Source organism: Elephas maximus, chromosome 12 (assembly GCF_024166365.1).
Source record: "Elephas maximus indicus isolate mEleMax1 chromosome 12, mEleMax1 primary haplotype, whole genome shotgun sequence".
In the NCBI taxonomy this organism is placed as follows: Eukaryota; Metazoa; Chordata; class Mammalia; order Proboscidea; family Elephantidae; genus Elephas; species Elephas maximus.
Genome location: NC_064830.1, coordinates 51,341,098 through 51,362,070, shown reverse-complemented (window position 1 = coordinate 51,362,070; position 20,973 = coordinate 51,341,098). Strand labels below are relative to the sequence as shown.

The following is a 20,973-nucleotide window of genomic DNA, read 5'->3' as shown; positions in this document are numbered from 1 at the left end:
ACCTTGCCTGAACTTGAATCTTCTGTCTGGGGCACATCTCCTGTTGACTTTTTCGGCACTTCTGGGGTTGGACACCTTTTCTCTCTGTCTTCCACAGATTTCTTGGCATCAGTAGTTTCATGTTCACTTCTACTTTGTCTTTTTATTCCTGTTATTTCTTTGCCCCACTTTCCTGAGGTTTCTTTATCTTCCTTCTTGGTCTGTTCATTTTCCCTTTTTTCTATTTCTTCTTTTGTTTTTTGTTCCTTCTCTGTGATTTCATTTTCTTCAGCTTCTGATTTCTTTCTGGCTTCTTGTTCTTCCCTCCTCAGTTTCTCTTTCTGTTCTTCTTGTTGCCTTTCCTGAAGTTCTTTTTCTTGTTTGCTTTTCTCCATTAGAAGAGCAGTTTCTGCATGAATACGAGCTTTTTCTTCGCCTGTTAACATAGCAGCTGTTGGAGTCAATATTGGCTTTGTGGAACGATCAGGAACAACTTTTCCATCCTGAGAAGACTGTTGCTTATAGTCTGTACTTTCAGGTTTTACGCTATGATCTTCAGGTAATTTTAATGTTGGCTTTTTAGTACGATCAATCTATAGCAACGAAAACAGCAAAACATATTTTTGTCAAAATTCAGGAATGTAATCTCAGTTCTTGGAATTGTGTTGTGACAAAAGAACCACCAGTTTGTGCAGAAAACATCCGCCAGAAAGTCTATTTGTAAATCACTCAATGTCAAGATTTCTCACAAGGCAGAACTGGCATGGGAGATACTCAAACACCACTGACACTTCTTCTTTACTCAATGCTTTCAATTCACCTTGATGTGTTCTGTATATGAAAGAGTTAATAATATCTTTATTCGAAAACATAAAACCTAGACCTGGAGATATCTAGGCTCATCTTCCATTTCCACATATCCAACTGCTTATTCAACATCTCTGTGTGAGAGCTGCACATGTATTGTCAAAACTCATTTCATGATTTTTCCCCACAAACATGGTCACCTTCATTTGTTCCTTATTTCATGGATGTAGCCACTAGCTACATAGTTACTTAAACTAGAAACCTGAGAGTCTTCTATGATGTATTTTGCCCCTACTTTCTACAGTCTGATTATTTGCCTCTTATATCTCTCCCTCCATCTCCACTACCACCGGGCAAGTCTATGCCAACATCCTCTGACCACGACTACAGCACAGCTTCCATCTGGTTTCCCAGATCATCTTTTGCCTCCCTTCTCATCTATTCCTCCACAGTGTAGCCGCAGTAATCACTTTACGACACAAATCTGACCGTGTCCCTCCCCTGCTTAAACCCCTATTTTAAATAGCTACCTACTGCATTCAGATTATGTCTTTATCATGGCCTATAAGGCCCTATGTGGTCTTACCTCTTTGGCCTCCTCTTATACTTCTCTATATACTAGCCATACTTGTCTTTAAAAAAATTCCTCAAAGATACCATCTCCCTTCTCAACTCCAGGCCTTTACACAAGCTGTTCATCTAGATCATGCCCACCAGAACATCAGGTCTTGGCTTAAATATTTCTCCCTTAGAAAAGACTTCCCTGAAGTCTCTTAGACTAAAACTAGCCAAGTCCCCTGATACATGCTCTCATAATACCTCATTCTTTTCCCTCCTAGAATATAAGCTCCAGGAGGGTAGAGAATGTAACTGACATAAGGTCAGTAAATATCTTACTGAGGGAATGAACAAAATATTCCACAACAACTTCCACAACTAATTGGTATCCTTCAAGTTGAGTAATAATTAAACTACCTACGTTTCTGAGATATGAGCTAAATGTCTCTTACCTCAATTTAACAGCATACTAACTCCGCCCCATTCTTAGAGGTGACCTACCATCATTTCTTGAGAACACAGTTTACTGAAACAAAGAGAACTTATAAGCACATCTGCCAATAACAACTTGCCCAGTGTTCTTAAAAAATGAATTTTGTATTTTTCCACTAGAAAACAATAAGGTAGGAAGTTAGTGAAGAAGAAATCATTCCTTCCTCTTCACTTTTTCTTGCCTCTCCATTAAAAAAAAAAATCTATTCTCTCTTCTATATATTATTTGAGAATGAAGAACACTTGTGGGAATGCAGTTAACAATAAAGTGGACCAGGAACCAAAAGAAATGCTATTTCCACCCACATTTTGAGAGCTCAATCTATTTTTCCCTAATCTCAAAAGCACAGCTCTGATCACATCACTCCTAAGTTTAAAATACTTCAATGGTTCTCTTATGCCTACAGAATAAAAATCAAATTCGATCCAAGTCTCTCTCGATGACTCTTGTCCATATTTCCTATCTTATCTATTATCATACTTTCATCTCTCCAACAGAGGCCTGTGTGCAAACATGCCAAAACTACTCACTGTTCCTTGACCTTGCCCTGTGCTTTAGTCAAATACTTTTCTACTTGTCTCTCCTATCCTCAAATCCTTCTGAACTATTAACCAAAAAATCCAAACCCACTGCCGCTGAGTAGATTCCGACTCAAAGCAACGCCATAGGGTTTCCCAAGGCTATAAATCTCTACGGAAGCAGACTGCTGCATTTTTCTCTCACAAAGCTGCTGGTAGTTTCGGACTACCGACCTTTCAGTTAGCAGTCAATCACTTTAACCACTGTGCCATCAGGGCTCCTTTTACACTGTCCAATACCCATATATTCAGCAATTACCTCAAAGGTGTCATGACATTCTCAGAACCAAATTAATTTTTATTAAAGCTCAGCTAAAATACTACCTCCTCCATGAAGACCTGTCTGGTCTCCTCAGCTAGAATTTCTCTCCCTGTTCTATGCTATTAATTAGAGTAATGATGATACTTTGTTTTATGCCATGGTTGATTCTGTACAAGTCTCTCCTATGCATCAGACAGAATCCATATCATACTCATATCTGTAACCCTTCATGTTGTCTTTCATACAAAAGATTCTTAAAATATATTTCACAAAGTGCACATAGCTCAGAAAGCCATGCTGGGACACAAAAGGATTAGGGTTCAAATATATTAAGTTGAAAGAAAGTGTAGTAATATAAGTTCTTTTCAGAATTTTTTTTTGATTCATATTTTGAGAAGCTGTTTAATCAAGTCTTGTTTAGTGTTAAGACTTAATCTGTAATATTAAAGTTTATTGTTCATTGTCAGCTGCCATCGAGTTACCCCGGCTCATGGCCACCACATGTGCTAGAGAATAGAACTGTTTCATAGGATTTTCTTGGCTGTAATCTTTATGGAAGCAACTTGCCAGACTTTTCTTCTGCAGAGCTGCTGCTGGGTATGTTCAAACCGCCAACCTTTAGGTTCACAGCCGACCGCAAACTACTCGAGCCGCCCAGGCTCCTAGAGTAGAGATGAACCCCTTCATTTTATAACAAAAATTACCGAATTTTCTATTCACAGCCTATTCTGCAGATAAAATAAAATCTACTTAAAATATGAAAAACTATACATATCTGAGAAAAAAATAAAAAATGAACTAAAAAAATCTTAATGGAAGTGGTTTCCAGAGGATGCAGGGGAGGAAGGAAGGGGGAGTTACTGCTTAGTGGGTACTAGGTTTCTATTTGGGGCAATGAAAAAATTTTGGAAATAAACAGGGTAATGGTTGCACAACATTATAAATGTAATTAATGTTATGAATTGTACACTTAAATGGTTAAAATGGCAAATTTTGTTACATACATTTTACCATAATAAGAAAAAACATCTTAATGAACAGGCATAGAGGAGAATTAAATTCAACCTCCCATTAAATAAAATTCAATGAAGAGAAAGTTGTTGCAATTTTTTATTTTAATATCTTGGTTATTTAAAAAATTTTCAATAATTATTGTTAAAGCAAGGCTGTTGTTTAGGGATCAAATTCTAACGAAATGGAACTAAAGTTTTGTTTCCAAGCCAAAATACTGATATCACATACGTATCATATGTAAAGCTAACTATGTGGGAAAATACTATGAGCCAAATTGCGACATGAAGCCCTGAAAGGGTTGTTCAAGTTCACTGTGCTAACACCATCTTTTATTAGTAATGCCTGTAGAAAATGGACTGCCAGATGGGTTTGAAGTCCTCTGAATTAGCTATTCTATTATTACCTGAGGCAATAAGAATGAAAAATTTTTACAACAAAAAAGGTCCCAAAAGACAGATTCTTCTGATCAGTACTTTTCGTTCTAAGATATTAGAGATTATATATAAAACTTCATTTCCATACTACACATTTAATATTAAAACAAAAGAGACAATAAAGTTAAAAGAAAATAAAAAACATACCTGTGGTACACTCTTTACAATAGGCACTGGCTGAACTGGAGGTGAAACATCAGATTTAGAAGAAGCAATTGGTTCAACTGGAGTTGATAAATTAAGTGGTTCCATTCTCTCATCTTGATTCTTTTTCAATTCTATATTTTTGTCTACTTGTATAGGAGGCGGTGGCATTTGGGCAGTAGGTTTAGAAGGAACTGGTTCTTCCAGTGAGGGATAAGTAAAATCCACTAAAATCCCCAAAATAATAATAATACTTTATTAAGAATAGTTAACCCCATAATCTGTTCTTACACATCTCACACACATTATATGTGACAGTTAAATGCAAACTAAATGAAGTGAAAACCACACAGTCTTAAAGAAAACATTAACTTTTGGGCTGTGGATATCTTGTATTTTTCATGACTGAAAACAAACTGCTACCTAATAAGACAAATGCAAACACAACCAAGAATGTTACTCTGACAATATAAATTATTTTAAGGTATATTTTGCGAAGCAATTTTAAACAAAAATTTTCACATACATACATGAAATAGACACCTCCTCATTCTTGCCTCGTGGGGGTGGAGTGACTTTAGCATTTGTTGTGTACTGGGGATAGCAGAGAAGCCAGTTTTCATAGCCTCCCTCTAAAACCAAAGGCTCATTGCGCAGGAGAGTTTTACTTTCCCACTATAAGAAAAAGGAAATACTATTTTTAGTATGGCAGCAGTCTCTCAACAGCTAAAAACACAACAAACCTGAATTTTAAAATTGCTCCTTTGAAGAAAATTTATCTTCTAAATGATGAAAAATTTGAGAACCAAATTCAAAATATAGCATTAACATACCTAGATGTATAGACCAGGTTTTTAAAACCACACAATTCATGACCTTAGAAGAGAAACTAGAAAATAAGTAAATATAAAATAAAAATGACCTACAACTTCACCATGCAGAGATAGTACTTCAGCATTTTGGAGTTCTTGAAGACAGTTTTCTACATAGATATACATTTCTTTTCAAATTTTATTTTTACAAGACAAATATTCTTAGTAATTCATATATTTTCTTATGAAGCTTTTTGCTATTTTCTTGGTGAAGAGTGAATATCCTCTGAGTATTATGAAAAATAGGCTTTGTTATATGTGTTACAAATATTCTTCCTGATTTGTATTTTCTTTATAATGTTTTTTACGTGGTCAAATCTATTCATCTTTCTTTATGGCACTCTGATTTGGAATCAAGATAATAAAAATATCTACCATTTTTTTCTTCTGGCGTTTCTTTATGTCAACCAACACATTTGCATCTTTAATCCATTTGAGATTTATTTTGGTCCAAAATAAGGTAGGGATCCACTTTATTTACTGGCTAGCCAGTTGTCCCAAACCATTCATTTCAATCTATCTTTTCCTCACTGATTTATGTCACCTTTATCACACACTAAACTTTCATATAGCTTAGATTGAACTTTATGAAATTGCCACTTTCATAAGTCAATACCAGCTGGCTATTAGCAGTTTCATATAATCAGCCTATACCTGGATTCTCTATTTTAAAGCATGGCTGTATTCAAGCTTTTAAGATATAAAATAATGTAGCATCAACTGATTGTACTACCAGCAGAATGACTTTTAATTTTCACCAGCATTCAGTGTTATTGTTGTTTAATAATTTAACAAATTAAGTATTATTTCTTGTAATCTTTGTAAATTTGATCAGTAAAGATGACCATGAAAATGGCCATTCTTTTAATCTGCATTTATTTGATTACGAGTAGAGCTAATCATTTTTATCTTTATGTCCACTTGCATTTGCTTTTCTGTTCATGTCTATGTTCACTGCCTATTTTACTATTTTATCGTAAATAGTTTTATTTCTTTGTAAAAAGTCTTCAGATTTTAGGTGTTTAAAAATACTGTCATATTTGTTGCAAATATTTTTCTATTTGTCTTCTATCTTCTAATCTTATGATTTTTTACATCTAAGTTTTTATTTTATGAAGTCAAATCTATCTGTCTTTTTTCCCCTTGGTGACTTCTTCCTTTGCCTTTATACACACATATGTATGTATCTTCCTCCTAAGGTTCCTCCTCACAGAAATCTTCAGTAAAAGATGAAAGATTTACTCAATCTGAGGAGAAACCAGAGTATTGCCTTCATATTTCTAACGTTTAATTATTAAAACAAAAATACAAACACATTTGATTCAGATAATTTCTGGAAAGCCTAATATCCTCTTTTATATAGATCAGTTTGTTTTATTATCCGATGTTTCAAAACAGATCTTTTAAATCTGAATAAAACAAACAACAAAAAAACTACAACCAAAGCATGATGGGTCTTCTTGTCTTATGATGACCTAGATGACATTCCATTCTAATAAACACAAGGCTTACAATTAAAGAAAACTAACAAAGAAACTGGCTAACCTTGAAAAGTGCATCTTTCAGACTCCGTAGAGTTGTTCCAAGCTGTAAATCTCTCGCAGAACTAAACCAGTCAAGAAGTACCACATAATCCACATTCCCCCTCATCTTCCATCTGTCTTTAGAATCATCAGGGAGGTTTGCTTCAATCCAACTGGTAGTGACTCTGAAATATGTTAATATTTGTATTGGCTCAAAAGTAGACGAGAAGTCCTAATATACTAAGTTACTGAATTTTGTCCTACAGCCTGTATCATACCATAGCGAACTCTGAGATTCACTTCACTACCGTAAAATATTGGAATATATTTTAGTAATTAGAAAATAAAAAATAAGACTCAATTCTGACCCTTTACAAAAAAAAAGGGCCAAAGCTGAAAACAGAGGAAGTCATCTGAACACCTCTCCCAGCCAAATATAAATCATCTGGGTAATGTTACTCATATTTCAGTTCTCCTACATCTGTAATTGATAGTTAACCAAACACCAAACATTTCATAAACAGCACTTACTACGTGCCATGGGCTGTTCCAAATGCTTTACAAATATCTCATTGAATCTGCACAACAATCCTATAAAACAGGCATTAAATTATCCTGAGGCACAAAGAGGTAAGTAACTTGCCCAAGGTTACACCTGGTAAGTGGAGTGAGAATTCAAACTTAGGCAATTTGACTCATGTCCATGCTCTTAGTTGCTTTGCTAAGCTGCCTCTTACATCATCAACTGTACTGAATAATATCAACTCTATATTGAAGCACTTCCTTTTACTCAGATAAAAGCTAAAGTCCTCACAATGCCCTATAAAGCCCTATAAAATCTGCCTCTACTCCCCACCCCTATCCTCTTACCTCAGTATTCTCATCTTCAACTGCTCACCCCCACTTATCCACTTCACTCCAGTCACTGGCTTCCTTGTAAGTCCCAGTTTATTCTACAGGCCTCTGCTCTTGCTGTCCCCTCTGTCTAGAACCCTTTTCCTCCAGATACCTGCATCACTCATTCCCTTACCTCAAGACTTGCTCAACTAGTAACTTCTCTGTGAGGCCTTCCTAGATTAACATTTTAATATCCTCCCCAATATGTATACTTGACATTTCCATCTCCATAACACTCAACAACACCAGACACAGTACTTATTTAAAATTTATATTGTCGGTCTCATGTACCCCTAACTCACTAAAATATAAGCTATGAGAAGGTAAAGATTTTTGTCTGTCCAGTGGTTAAGGCCCAGCACTGAGAACCATGCTTAACTCATAGAAAGTGCTCAATAAATATTTGTTGAATGACTGAACAAATGAATAATACAGATTCACTCCTTCAGGTTAGAAATCCTATAAGGACTTAGTATATAGTAAGCATTTCAATATTTAACTGATGATACTGGGAAGATTGGAAAAATTTGTATCCACAAGAAAAACTAAAATGGTTTAGATTACCACTCCCCACACAAATTTTCATTCCAACATGGTACCCTAGACAGCTGCACCATGCCATCCCCCTCTATAGCAAAGACATGAAAAACTAAGTAAAACAGATACAAGCATCAATCCTGGAACTCTGAGGATCAAGCAAAGGATAAAGAACTAGATCAAACACAGAATGACGGAAGAAATGACGGAGAACAGAAAATGAGGGGAGATACTGAGCGAAGCTCCCCTTCAACTAACAAGGATGCAGCTGCCATATTGAAACACAGACAGCAATGACCCTGGACAGGAAATATGGGAAGGCGACTTCATGGAGCTCACAACTGGAGGCAGAGCACCTGGTTCCCCGAGAAACACGCCTTCTCACCCCACCCCCCTGCAGGTGAGTAGAAACAAGAACCTCGGCCCCCATCCCAGCAGCCCCCACCTCTGGGGTCCACAATATGAGCCCCCTCCTACCCCAGGCTTATTTTCCTTTCTTCCTTTTATTTCTCCTTCCCACCTAGACACATTGCCACCTGCCCCCTCCTTCCTGCCAGCTCCCACTGCAACGTTACTTTTTTCTTTTTCTTCCTCCCTCCCAGATAGATTCCTATGCCACCCCCCGCATTCCTGTCAGCGCCCGCTGCACTGCTGCAGCTGGAAAGCCACTGGTCTGTTGCTGCCCCAGGTCCAACTCGCTCCTACCTATTGGCTTCTGCTGTGCCATTTTTTCCTTTTCTTTTTCCCTCCCACCAAACCTCGCATACCACCCCACCCCCTTTACTCTGGTGCCTGCAGCATCACTGTGGATGAAGCGCCGCCAGCACACTGGCCCACTGCTGCCTCGGGTCCACCCTACCCCACCACATCATATTTTTTTCCTGTTTTCTTTCTCCTTCCCACAGAGCTCCATAAGTCATATCCCCTGCTTCCTACCAGCCCCCAGGTCCACACCGCCCCCACCGCTGGTTCCCATCATGCTACCCCTTATTTTATTCTTTCTTCTCCCTCCCACCTACACCAGTATGCCACCTCCCCCCCTTTCTGTCAGCTCCTGCTACACAACACCATGGCTAGAGCACCCTTGGCACTCAGACCCACCACTGCACAGGGCCCATACAACTCCTCCCCTCCTGCTGAACAGTGGGAAGTGAGCCCGTGACACTTCCTGTCTGATGCCCCTGCCCATTTCGTGAGGGACTTTGGATGCACCCATACCACTGGACCAACACCAAGAGGTAGACAGTGCCCACCCAGTCCACCCTCAGCCACCTCACCAGTGTACAGTGAAGCAGGCTTGCCCTGCCTGCCTCATGCTGTCATCCTACCCAGATAAGGTGGTGAGAGCTATTGTGCCCACAGATGAGGAGGCAGTAGAGCATCCCTGGCCTGCTCGCTCTGGCATATCAAAACAAAACAAAAAAGCAGGATGGAACAAACAAATATACAATTAATAGAGGAAATAATATCTAATGTCTCTGAGACAGCAGATAATATCAAAACACATAAAAAAGCAGGACATGATGGTTCCTGTAAGTGACCAAAATAAACAATCAGATAACCTTCTGGTAGCAGAAAAGGCACTGGAACTACCTGACATGGAATTCAAAAGACTTAATATTGAGGGCAACTCAGGAGATTAGGAAGAAGATTAAGGAAAACACAGACAAAACAAAAAAAGGCAAAATCATGGAAAACACAGACAAAACCAACAAAAACAGCCCAAATCAAGGAAAACACAGATAAAGCAACAGAATGATTAGGGAAATAATACAGGAACAAAATGTCAAAATAATCAGAAATCATAAAAAATAGCAACTAGAAATCCGAAAGATAAACAATAAAATTTCAGAAATGGACAATGCAATAGAAGGTTTTCGGATCAAATGTGAAATAATGGGAAGACACACTCAGTGAAATTGAAGACAAGGCCATAGACATCAATTTGTTTTAGGAAAAATCAGATAAAAGAAGGAAGAAAACCTAAGACTCATGTGGGACATGATCAAGAACAAAAATCTGAGCATGATCAGAATTCCAGAAGGGAGAAAATGGGAAACTCAGGGAAGATTGCTGAAGATTTGCTGGCAGAAAAATTCCCAAATATCATGAAAGATAAAAAGCTCACAATCCAAGAAACTTATCCACATAGGACAGACCCCAAAAGAAACTCACCAAGACATATCATATTCACCCATGCCAAAATGAAAGACAAAGAAAGAATCCTGAGAGCGGCTCTAGAGAAACAGTCACTTAGAAAGGGAAAACAACAGGATGAAACTCTGATTACTCGGCAGAAACTATGCAGGCAAGAAGGCAATGGGACAAAATATATAAAACCTTGAAAGAAAAATTGCCAACCAAGAATAATATACCCTGCAAAACACTTGCTCAAATACAATGGTGAAATTAGAACATTTCCACAAAAACAAAAATTAAGAGAATTTGTAAAATTTGAAGCAAACTTACAAGAAATATTAAAAGACTCCTTCTATTAGAGAACCAATAACATCCGACAAAAACCTGAGTCTAAGACACAGGACAACATCAGCCAGATACCAATCTAGGTAAAAAAAATTCTAAATAATAAAACAAAGCTAAAAGACTTCAAACAGGAAAACAGAGACAACAACCTGTAAGTGACAAAAATGTCAAAACAAAAAAAGGGGTGTCTTGGGCTGGATTCTGTAGAGAAGCAAAACTAACAAATTGTATATACACACATATACATACAGAAAGAAAAAGAGAGATTTATACCAAGGAAATAGCTCACATGGTTGTAGTGACTAGAAAGTCCCAAGTCCATGGGTCAGCTGCCAGGCTGGAGGATTCTTCTGACTCATTTATCTGCAGGGGCTGACAAACCCAAGATTGGTAGGTCAGACGGAAGACTTCTGGCTCAAGGGCTGCAGAAGCTACCAAATCCAAGATCGGCAGGTAAGAAGGCAGGCTGCTGGCTCAAGTCCCAAGAACCAGAGTTCAGATGATGACGAGCCAAATGCAGAATTCAGAGCAGAGTAACACCTAGCAAGCTTTGCCAGAAAGTCCAAATATGTTGGATACAGGCCACATCCCCAAGGGAACTCCACTTTCAATTGACTGGCTGCTCATAGCAAATCTCATCATGGAGATGATTTCATTATATCAGGTGTCACCATGGAGGTGATTACATCATTACGTAACTGCCAAACTACATCATTTCTGCCAAACTACTAAGAATCATGGCCCAGCCAAGTTGACACACAACCTTAACCATCACAAAAGGGAATAAATGGTGTAGGTAAAGAACTTTCAAGTGGAGAAGAGATCAAGGCGATATGAATTAATAAAAGGCTGGTTCAAACTCAGGAAGATAAGGGTGAATTTCAAGGTAACCACAAAGAAAGTTAACAAACCTACTCATCAAAATAAAAAAGAAGAGAAATATAAAGACTCAGTAAACACAAAATCTATAATAACAAAAGAAATGAAAAGAAAACTGCAAATAAAAGGAACTCAGCACAGGAACGTTAAGAGGAAGAAAATAAACATCAGCACCCCCCCCCCAAAAGCACACCACCAATAATCATGCAGAATATAAAAGGATTAAATGTACCCATAAAGACACACCTTAGACACAAAGACATACATATGTTAAAAAACAAAGGATGGAAAAAAATATATCAAACACCCGACATGCATCCAAAATAAACTCTAAAAGTGCTGAAAATAGAAATAGTTCCGTAACAGTAGAAGACTTCAACACACCACTCTCAGTAAAGAACAGAACATCCAGAAGGAAACTCAATAAAGATAAAGAAGATCTAAAAGCCACAATCAACCAACCTGACCTCACAGTCATATATAAAACATTCCACCCAAAAGCAGCAAAGTACACACTCTTTTCCAATGCACATGGAACAATCTCCAGGATAGACCACATCTTAGTCTACAAAGCAATCCTCAATAAAGTCCAAAACACTGAAATAATATAAAGCATTCTCTCTGATCACAACGCCATAAAAGGAGAAATGAATAACAGGAAGAGGTAGGAAAAAATAATCAAATACACGTTGTTGTTGTTAGGTGCCACTGAGCTGGTTCTGACTCATAGTGACCCTATGCACAAGAGAACAAAACACTGCTTAAGCCCACTGTTGCAGCCACCGTGTCAATCCATCTCATTGAGGGTCTTCTCTTTTCTGCTGACGCTCTACTTACCAAGCAAGATGTCTTTCTCCAGGAACTGATCCCTCCTGATAACATGCCTGAAGTATGACGTAGTCTTGTCATCCTTGCTTCTCAGGGGCATTCTGGTCGTACTTCTTCTGAAACAGGTATGTTTGTTCTTTTGGCAGTCCATGGTATATTCAATATTCTTCATGAACACAATTAAAAGGTGTCAATTCTTTGGTCTTCCTAATTCACTGTCCAGCGTTCGCATGCATATGAGATGACTGAAAACACCTTAGTGTTCAAGGTGACATCTTCGCTTTTCAACACTTCAAAGAAGTCTTTTGCAACAGATTTGCCCAATGAGATGCATCTTTTGCTATTTTGACTGCTGCTTCCATGAATGTTGATTATGGACACACGTAAAATGAAATTCTTGAAAACGTCAATATTTTTTCCGTTTATCATGATGTTGCTTATTGATCCAGTTGTGAGGCTGTGGTCTTTGATCTTCAGCAGTTAAGGGCTTTGAGTCCTTTTCACCTTCAGCAAGCAAGGTTTTGTCATCTGCAGAATGCAAGTTGTTAATAAGTCTTCCTCCAATCCTGAAGCCCCATTCTTCTTCATATAGTCCAGCTTCTCAGATTATTTGCTAAGCATACAGACTGAACAGGTATGATGAAAGCATACAACCCTGACACACACCTTTCCTGACTTTAAACCAAGCAGTATCCCCTTGTTCTGTTCGAACAACTGTCTCTTGATGTATGTACAGGTCCCTCATGAGCACTATTAAGTGTTCTAGGATTCCCATTCTTCCCAACGTTATCCATAACTTGTTATGATTCACAGTTAAATGCTTTTGCATAGTCAATGTAACACAGTAAACATCTTTCTGGTATTCTCTGCTTTCAGCCAGGATCCATCTGACATCAGCAATGATATCCCTTGTTCACATCCTCTTTTGAATCGGGTTTGAATTTCTGGCAGTTCTCTGTCGATATATTGCTGCAGCCGCCTTTGAGTGATCTTCAGCAAAATTTTGCCTGCATGTGATATTAACAGTATTGTTCCACAATTTCCACATTTGGCTGGCTCCCCTTTCCTGGGAATAGGCATAAATAGGGATCTCTTCCAGTTGGTTGGCCAGGTAGCTGTCTTCCAAATTTCTTGGCACAGACGAGTGAGCACTTTCAACGCTACATCCGTTTGCTGAAACATCTCAATAGATATTCCAACAATTCCTGGAACCTTGTTTTTTGCCAATACCTTCAGTGAAGCTTGGACTTCTTCCTTCAGCACCATTGGTTCCTGATCATATGCTACCTCCCGAAATGGTTGAATGTCGAACAATTCTTTTTGGTATAGTGACTCTGTGCATTCCTTCCATCTGTTTTTGATGCTTCCTGCGTTGTTTAATATTTTCCCCATAGAATCCTTCACTGCTGCAATTTGAGGCTTGAATTTTTAGCTCAGTTCTTTCAGCCTGAGAAATGCTGAGCGTATTCTTCCCTTTTGGTTTTCTATCTCCTGGTCTTTGCACATGTCATTAAAATACTTTACTTTGTCTTCTCAAGCCGCCCTTTGAAATCTTCTGTTCAGCTCTTTTACCTCATCATTTCTTCCCTTCACTTTAGCCACCTGACATTCAAGAGCAACTTTCAGAGTCTCTTCTGACATCCATTTTGGTCTTTTCTTTCTTTCCCGTCTTTTCAATGACCTCTTGCTTTCTTCATGTATGATGTCCTTAATGTCATTCCACAACTCATCTTTTCTTCGGTCATTAGCATTCACTGCATCAAATCTATTCTTGAGATGGTCTCTAAATTCAGGTGGGATATACTCAAGGTCGTACTTTGACTCTCGTGGATTTATTCTAATTTTCTTCAGCTTCAACTTGAACTGGCATGTGAGCAATTGATGGTCTGTTCTGCAGTCAGCCCCTGGCCTTCTTCTATGATACTGTTTTTCCATCATCTCTTTCCACAGATGTAGTCGATTTGATTCCTGTGTATTCCATCTGAAGAGGTCCACACGAATAGTCACTGTTTACATTGGTGAAAAAAGGTATTTGCAATGAAGAAGTCACTGGTCTTACAAAATTCTATTGTGGATCTTCGGCATCATTTGTATCACCCAGGCCGTATTTTCCAACTACCGATCCTTCCTCTTTGTTTCCAACTTTCGCATTCCAATCACCAGTAATTATCAACTACCCTGATTATCTGTTCGATCAGTTTCAGACTTCAGAAGTTGGTAAAAATCTTTAATTTCATCTTTGGCCTTAGTGGCTGGTGTGGAATAATAGTTGTATTAACTGGTTTTCCTTGTAGGTATATGGATATTATCCTATCACCAACAGCTTCATACTTTAGATCTTGAAATGTTCTTTTGACAACGAATGGAACACCATTTCTCTTCAAGTTGTCATTCCCCGCACGGCAGACCATGACTGATTCAAAATGGCCAAAACCAGTCCATTTCAGCTCACTGATGCCTAGGATATCTGTGTTTATGTGTTCCATTTCATTTTTGATGATTTCCAATTTTGCTGAATTCATGCTCTATCCATTCCATGTTCAGATTATTAATGGATGTTTGCAGGTGTTTATTCTCATTTTGAGTTGTGCCACATCAGCAAACGAAGGTCCTGTAAGTTTGACTCCATCCACATCATTATGGTCAACTTTACTTTGAGGAGGCAGCTCTTCCCCAGTCGTATTTTAAGTGCCTTTCAACCTGAGGGGCTCATCTTCCAGCACTGTATCAGACAATGTTCTGCTGCTATTCATAAGGATTTCACTGGCTAATTCTTTTCAGAAGCAGACTGCTGGGTCCTTCTTTCTAGTCTCCCTTAGTCTGGAAGCTCAGCTGAACCCTAATCTGCCAGGAGTGATCCTGCTGGTATTTGCATACCAGTGGCACAGCTTCCAGCATCACAGCAACACACAAGCCTCCACAGTATGACAAACTGATAGGTGTACGGGGGAATCAAACACATGGAAACTGCATAACACCTCGCTTAAAAACAAGTGGGTAATAAAGAAGTCAAAGAGGGAATCAAAAAATTCTTAGAATCAAATGAGAACGAAAATGCATCATACCAAAACCTTTGGAACACAGCAAAGGCAACAGTCAGTAGTCAACATATAGCAATAAACATACACATAAAAAAAGAACTGGCCAAAATCAAAATGTTAGCTCTACAGCTCAAACAAATAGGAAGAAAACAGCAAAAGATGCACATGGGCACCAGAAGAAGGGAAATAATAAAGGTTAGGGCAGAAATAAATGAAATACAGAAGAGAATAATAATAGGAAGAATCAACAAGACCAAAAGTTGGTTCTTTGAAAAAAAAATCAACAAAACTGACAAGCCACTGGCCAAACTGACAAAAGAGAAACAGGAGAGGAAGCATATAACTCATATAAGAAATGAGATGGGGGACAACAGACCCAACTGAAATAAAAAGGATCATAAAAGAGTACTATGAGAAACTGCACTTCAACAAATTTGAGAACCTAGATGAAACAGAGAAATTTCTAGAAACACACTACCTACCTAAACTAACACAAACTGAGGTAGGAAAAGTGGACAGACCGATAACAGTAGAAGAGATTGCAGAGGTAATAAAAAACATCCCAACAACAACAAAAAGCCCTGGTCTGGATGGCTTCACTGGTGAATTCTACCAAATATTCAGATTCATACCAGGTATGCAAAGATGGTTAAACATTAGAAAATTAGTCAGCTTAATCACAACTGGACCAATGAGCAACATCATGATAAAAGGAGAAAAGACCAAAGTTGTCAAGGGTTTCATTTTATTTGGATCCACAATCAACAGCCATGGAAGTGGCAGTCAAGAAATCAAACGATGCACCACATTGGGCAAATCTGCTGCAAAGGATCTCTTCAAAGTGTTGAAGAGCAAAGATGTCACCCTGAAGACTAAGGTGCACCTGACCCAGGCCATGGTATTTTCAATCACATCATATGCATGTGAAAGCTGGACAATGAATAAGGAAGACCGAAGAAGAATTGACGCCTTTGAATTGTGGTGTTGGTGAAGAATATTGAATATACCATGGACTGCCAAAAGAATGAACAAATCTGTCTTGGAAGAAGTGTAGCCAGAATGCTCCTTAGATGCAAGGATGGTGAGACTGCGTCTTACATACTTTGGACGTGTTGTCGGGAGGGATCAGTCCCTGGAGAAGACCACCATGCTTGGCAGAGTACAGGGTCAGTGGAAAAGAGGAAGACCCTGAACGAGGTGGATTGACGCAGTGGCTGCAACAATGAGCTCAAGCATAACAACGATTGTAAGGATGGTGCAGGACTGGGCAGTGTTTCGTTCTGTTGTGCATAGGGTCGCTATGAGTCGGAAGTGACTCGACGGCACCTAACAATAACAACAATCCACCACACAAATAGAACAAAAGAAAGGATTCACACGATCATCTCAAGTGACACCGAAAGGCATTTGATAACGTCGAACACACATTCCTGGTAAAAACTCTCAATAAAATAGGAACAGAAGGGAAATATCTCAATGAAGGTCATCTATACAACATCATTCTCAACAGAGAGATGCTGTAAGCATTCCCCCTGAATAAGGGAACATGACAAGGATGCCCTTATCACCACTCCTATTTAACACTGTGCCGGAAGTTCTAGCTAGAGCAGTAAGGCAAGAAAAAAAAAAAGGGGGAATCCGATTTGGAAAGGAAGAAGTAAAAATAACCTTATTCACAGATGATATAATTCTATACGTAGAGAACCCGAAAGATTCAACCAGAAAACTACTGGTACTAACAGAACAATTCAGCAGAGTAGTAGAATACAAGATTGACATACAAAAATCAGGTGGATGCTGTCATGGATAGAATTATGTCCCCCCAAAAATGTGTGTATCAACTTGTTCAAGCCATGATTCCCAGTGTTGTGTGGTTGTCCTCCATTTTGTGACTGGAATTTTATGTTGAGAGGATTAGGGTAGGATTGTAACACCACCTTTACTCAGGTCACCTTCCTGATCCAACGTAAAGGGAGTTTCCCCGGAATGTGGCCTGCAACACCTTTTATATCTCAAGAGATAAATGGAAAGGGAAACAAGCAGAGAGTTGAGGACCTCATACCACCAAGAAAGCAGCACCAGGAGCAGAGCGCATCCTTTGGACCTAGGGTTCCTGTGCTGAGATGCTCCCAGAACAAGGGAAGACTGATGACAAGGACTTTTCTCCAGAGCCGACAGAGAGAGAAAGCCTTCCCCTGGAGCTGGTGCCCGGAATTCAGACCTCTAGCCTACCGGACTGTGAGAGAATAAACTTGTCTTTGTAGAAGCCATCCACCTGTGGTATTTCTGTTATAGCAGCACTAGATGACTAAGACAGATGGCTACACACCAACAAAGAGAACTTCAAAAAGGAAATTGGGAAAACAATGCTATTTATAAAGGGCCCTAGAAAGATAAAATGCCTAGGAATAAATCTAACCAGGGATGTAAAAGACCTATACAAAGAGAACTACAAAACACTACTGCAAGAAATCAGAAGAAAAACCGATTGCCATAGAGTCCAGTCTGACTCATTGTGACCCTACAGGGCAGAGTAGAACTGCCCCTTAGGGTTTCCAAGGATCAGCTGATAGATTTGAACCACCGACCTTCCGGTTAGCAGCCAAGTTCCTAACCACTGTGAGAGACCTACACGAATGGAATAGCACACCACGCTCATGGATAAGAAGACTGAACGTTGTGAAAACGTCAATTCTACCCAAAGCAATCTACAGACATAATGCAATCCTGACCCAAATACCAACAGCATTCTTTAATGAAATAGAACAACTAATCACCAACTTTATTTGGAAAGGAGAGAGGCCCCAGATAAGCAAAGCATTACTGAAGAAAAAGAACAAAAGGTCTCATACTACCTGATTTCAGAACCTAATATATAGCCACAGTAGTCACAACTGCCCGGTACTGGTACAACGACAGACACATAGACCAATGGGACAGAATCGAGAACCCAGACATAAATCCATCCATCTATAGGCAGCTAATATTTGACAAAGGACCAACGCCCATTAAATGGGGAAAAGACAGTCTTTTTAACAAATGGTGCTGGCAAAACTGGATGTCCATCTGTAAGAAGATAAAACAGGACCCATGCCTCACACCATATACAAAAACTCAAACATAAAATCTAAAACATAAAGACCTTGGAAGAAAAATAAGGACACTACTAGGGTCCCTAATATATGGCATAAATACAATACAAACCATAACTGACAATGCACAAACACCAGAAGATAAAGTAGACAAGTGGGAGATCGTAAAAATTGAACACTTATGCTCATCAAGACCTCACTAAAAAAGTAAAAAGAGAATCCAAAGACTGGGAAAACATTTTTGGCTATTACATATCTGTCAAGGGTCTAATCTCTAAAATCTATAAAATATTTCAACACTTCAATTACAGAAAGACAAATAATCTAATTAAAAATGGGCAAAGAATATGAATAGGCATTTCACCAAAGAAGACATTCTGGTGGTAATGGGACTCATGAGGAAATACCATGATCTTTAGTCATCAGAGAAACGAAAATCAAAACAACAATGAGATACCTTCTCACTCTGACATTACTGGTACTCATCAAAAGCCAGAAAATAACAAATGTTGGATAGGTGGCAGGGAGACTGGAACTCTGGAACACTGCCAGTGAGAATATAAAATGCCACTATGGAAAACGATATGGTGCCTCTTTAAAAAGCTGGAGATACCATCCAACCCAGCAATTTCACTCCTAGGAATACATCCTAGAAAAATAAGGGCTGTTGCATGAATAAACGCATGCACACCCATGTTCATTGCAGCATTATTCGCAATTACAGAAAGATGGAAACAACCTAAGTGCCCATCAACAAATTAATGGATAAACAAATTATGGTACATACAACAATGGAATACAATGCAATGATAAAGAACAATGATGAATCCACAAAACATCTCAAACGTGGATGAATCTAGGGGGCATTATATTAAGTGAAATAAGTCAATCACAAAAGGATAAATATTGTGAGACCACTATTACAAAAACTCATGAAAAGGTTAACACACAGAAAAAAAAATCTTTGATGGTCAGGAGGGAACGGAGGGCTAGGAAGGTGAAATCACTAACTAGATAACAGACAAGTTAACTTTGGTGAAAGGAAAGACAACACACAATATAGGGGAACTCAGCACAACTTGACCAAGGCAAAGTCATAGAAGCTTCCTAGTCACACCCAAACATCTTGAGGCACCAAGTTACTGTGGCTGAGGGCTGGGGACCATGGTCTCGGGGGGATATTTAGGTCAAGTGGCATAATACAATTCATAAAGAAAATGTTCTACAGCCTACTTTCGTGAGTAGCGTGTGGGGTCTTAAAAGCTTGCGAGCAACCACCTGAGATACATTTATTGGTCCCATCCTGCCCGGGGCAAAGGAGAATGAAGGAAACAAAAGACACAAAGAAAATACTAGTCCAAAGGACTAATGGACCACATGAACCACAGCCTCCACCAGTCTGAGGCCAGAAGAAGTAGATGGTGCCTGGCTACCACCACCGTCCTTTCTGACAGGACTATAATACAGGGATTATAATACAGGGTTCCGGACACAGTGGGAGAAAAATACAGAACAAAATTCAAATTCACAAAAACAGACCAGACTTATTGGTCTGACAAAGACTGGAGAAACCTCCGAGACTGGCTACTGAATACCCTGCTAACTCAGAGCTGAAGCCATTCCCGAAGTTCACCTTTCAGCTAAAGGTTAAGGCAGGAAAACTGGACAAACAGACACAGGGAGCCCTGGGTGGAAAGGGCAAGAGTGCTGACACATTGTGGGGATTGCAACCAATGTCACAAAACAACCTGTGTATAAATTTTTGAATGAGAAACGAATTTGTGCTGTAAACTTTCACCTAAAGCACAAAAAATAGAAGAAAATTCACTTCAAATAATAATGTTGGTTGCTGTATCTTCTAGGGAGTTAAAAAAAAAAAAGAGAGAGAAGATAAAGAAGAAACCATAAAATATTGCCTCACAATATTCTCTCCTGATACACAATTAGATTTCAGAAGGACACCTGGTCAACAAAGAATGAGAAAAAATGAAATGTGATATTCTTAAGGACTATTTCTTACTCGAGTAATATATTTACATAATATTGTTCTCGGGGTTAGTTTTTGCAGAAAACATTTTGGAAAAGAATAATATCAAAATGTTTCCCAACTTCATGTACCTTTCATCATGACAATTTGCCGCAACTCTGTTTTACCTGACCATTATTTAAAATATTTGTTGAAACTGATGTTTTGTTTAAAAATGAAACTTTCTATCGCCATATACATGGAAAAAAAGCATCATATGCAAGAAATAAAAAGGTAATTGTAAAAAATAAAACAGATAATTGTGCTATATTCACACAATGGAATACCACATAGCAATGAGAAAGAACAAACTGCAAACTACACAAAATAACACGGGTGATTCTCACATATGCAAGGTTGAGTAAAAAAAGCCAGACAGAAAGGACTACACATTGTCTGATTCTATTTATATAAAGTATAAAAACAGAGAAAACCAATCTCTTCTGTAAGAAGCTGGGGTTCCCTTGGGTGGGAGGAGTTATGGGTAGTGACTGACTGGGGCAAATCAGGCACTTCTGGAGTGAT

The 20,973-nt window shown here is 38.7% G+C and overlaps 1 protein-coding gene and 1 pseudogene across 5 annotated transcripts in view; both read right to left on the bottom strand.

Moving 5' to 3' along the window:
* Positions 1-20,973, bottom strand: part of USP8 (ubiquitin specific peptidase 8) — a 98,131-nt gene that overhangs the window by 15,754 nt on the left and 61,404 nt on the right. For 4 of the 5 annotated variants that reach the window (XM_049904957.1, XM_049904958.1, XM_049904956.1 and 1 more), the window contains 4 exons: positions 6,687-6,849; positions 4,800-4,944; positions 4,273-4,496; positions 3-572 (listed from right to left, as the gene is read on the bottom strand). In XM_049904957.1, coding sequence (XP_049760914.1) covers positions 3-572; positions 4,273-4,496; positions 4,800-4,944; positions 6,687-6,849 — 1,102 coding nt within the window. The remainder of the gene's footprint in view (positions 1-2; positions 573-4,272; positions 4,497-4,799; positions 4,945-6,686; positions 6,850-20,973) is intronic. The other variant, XM_049904959.1, reaches the window with a different exon arrangement.
* LOC126087591 (uncharacterized) lies at positions 6,308-6,408 on the bottom strand (annotated as a pseudogene).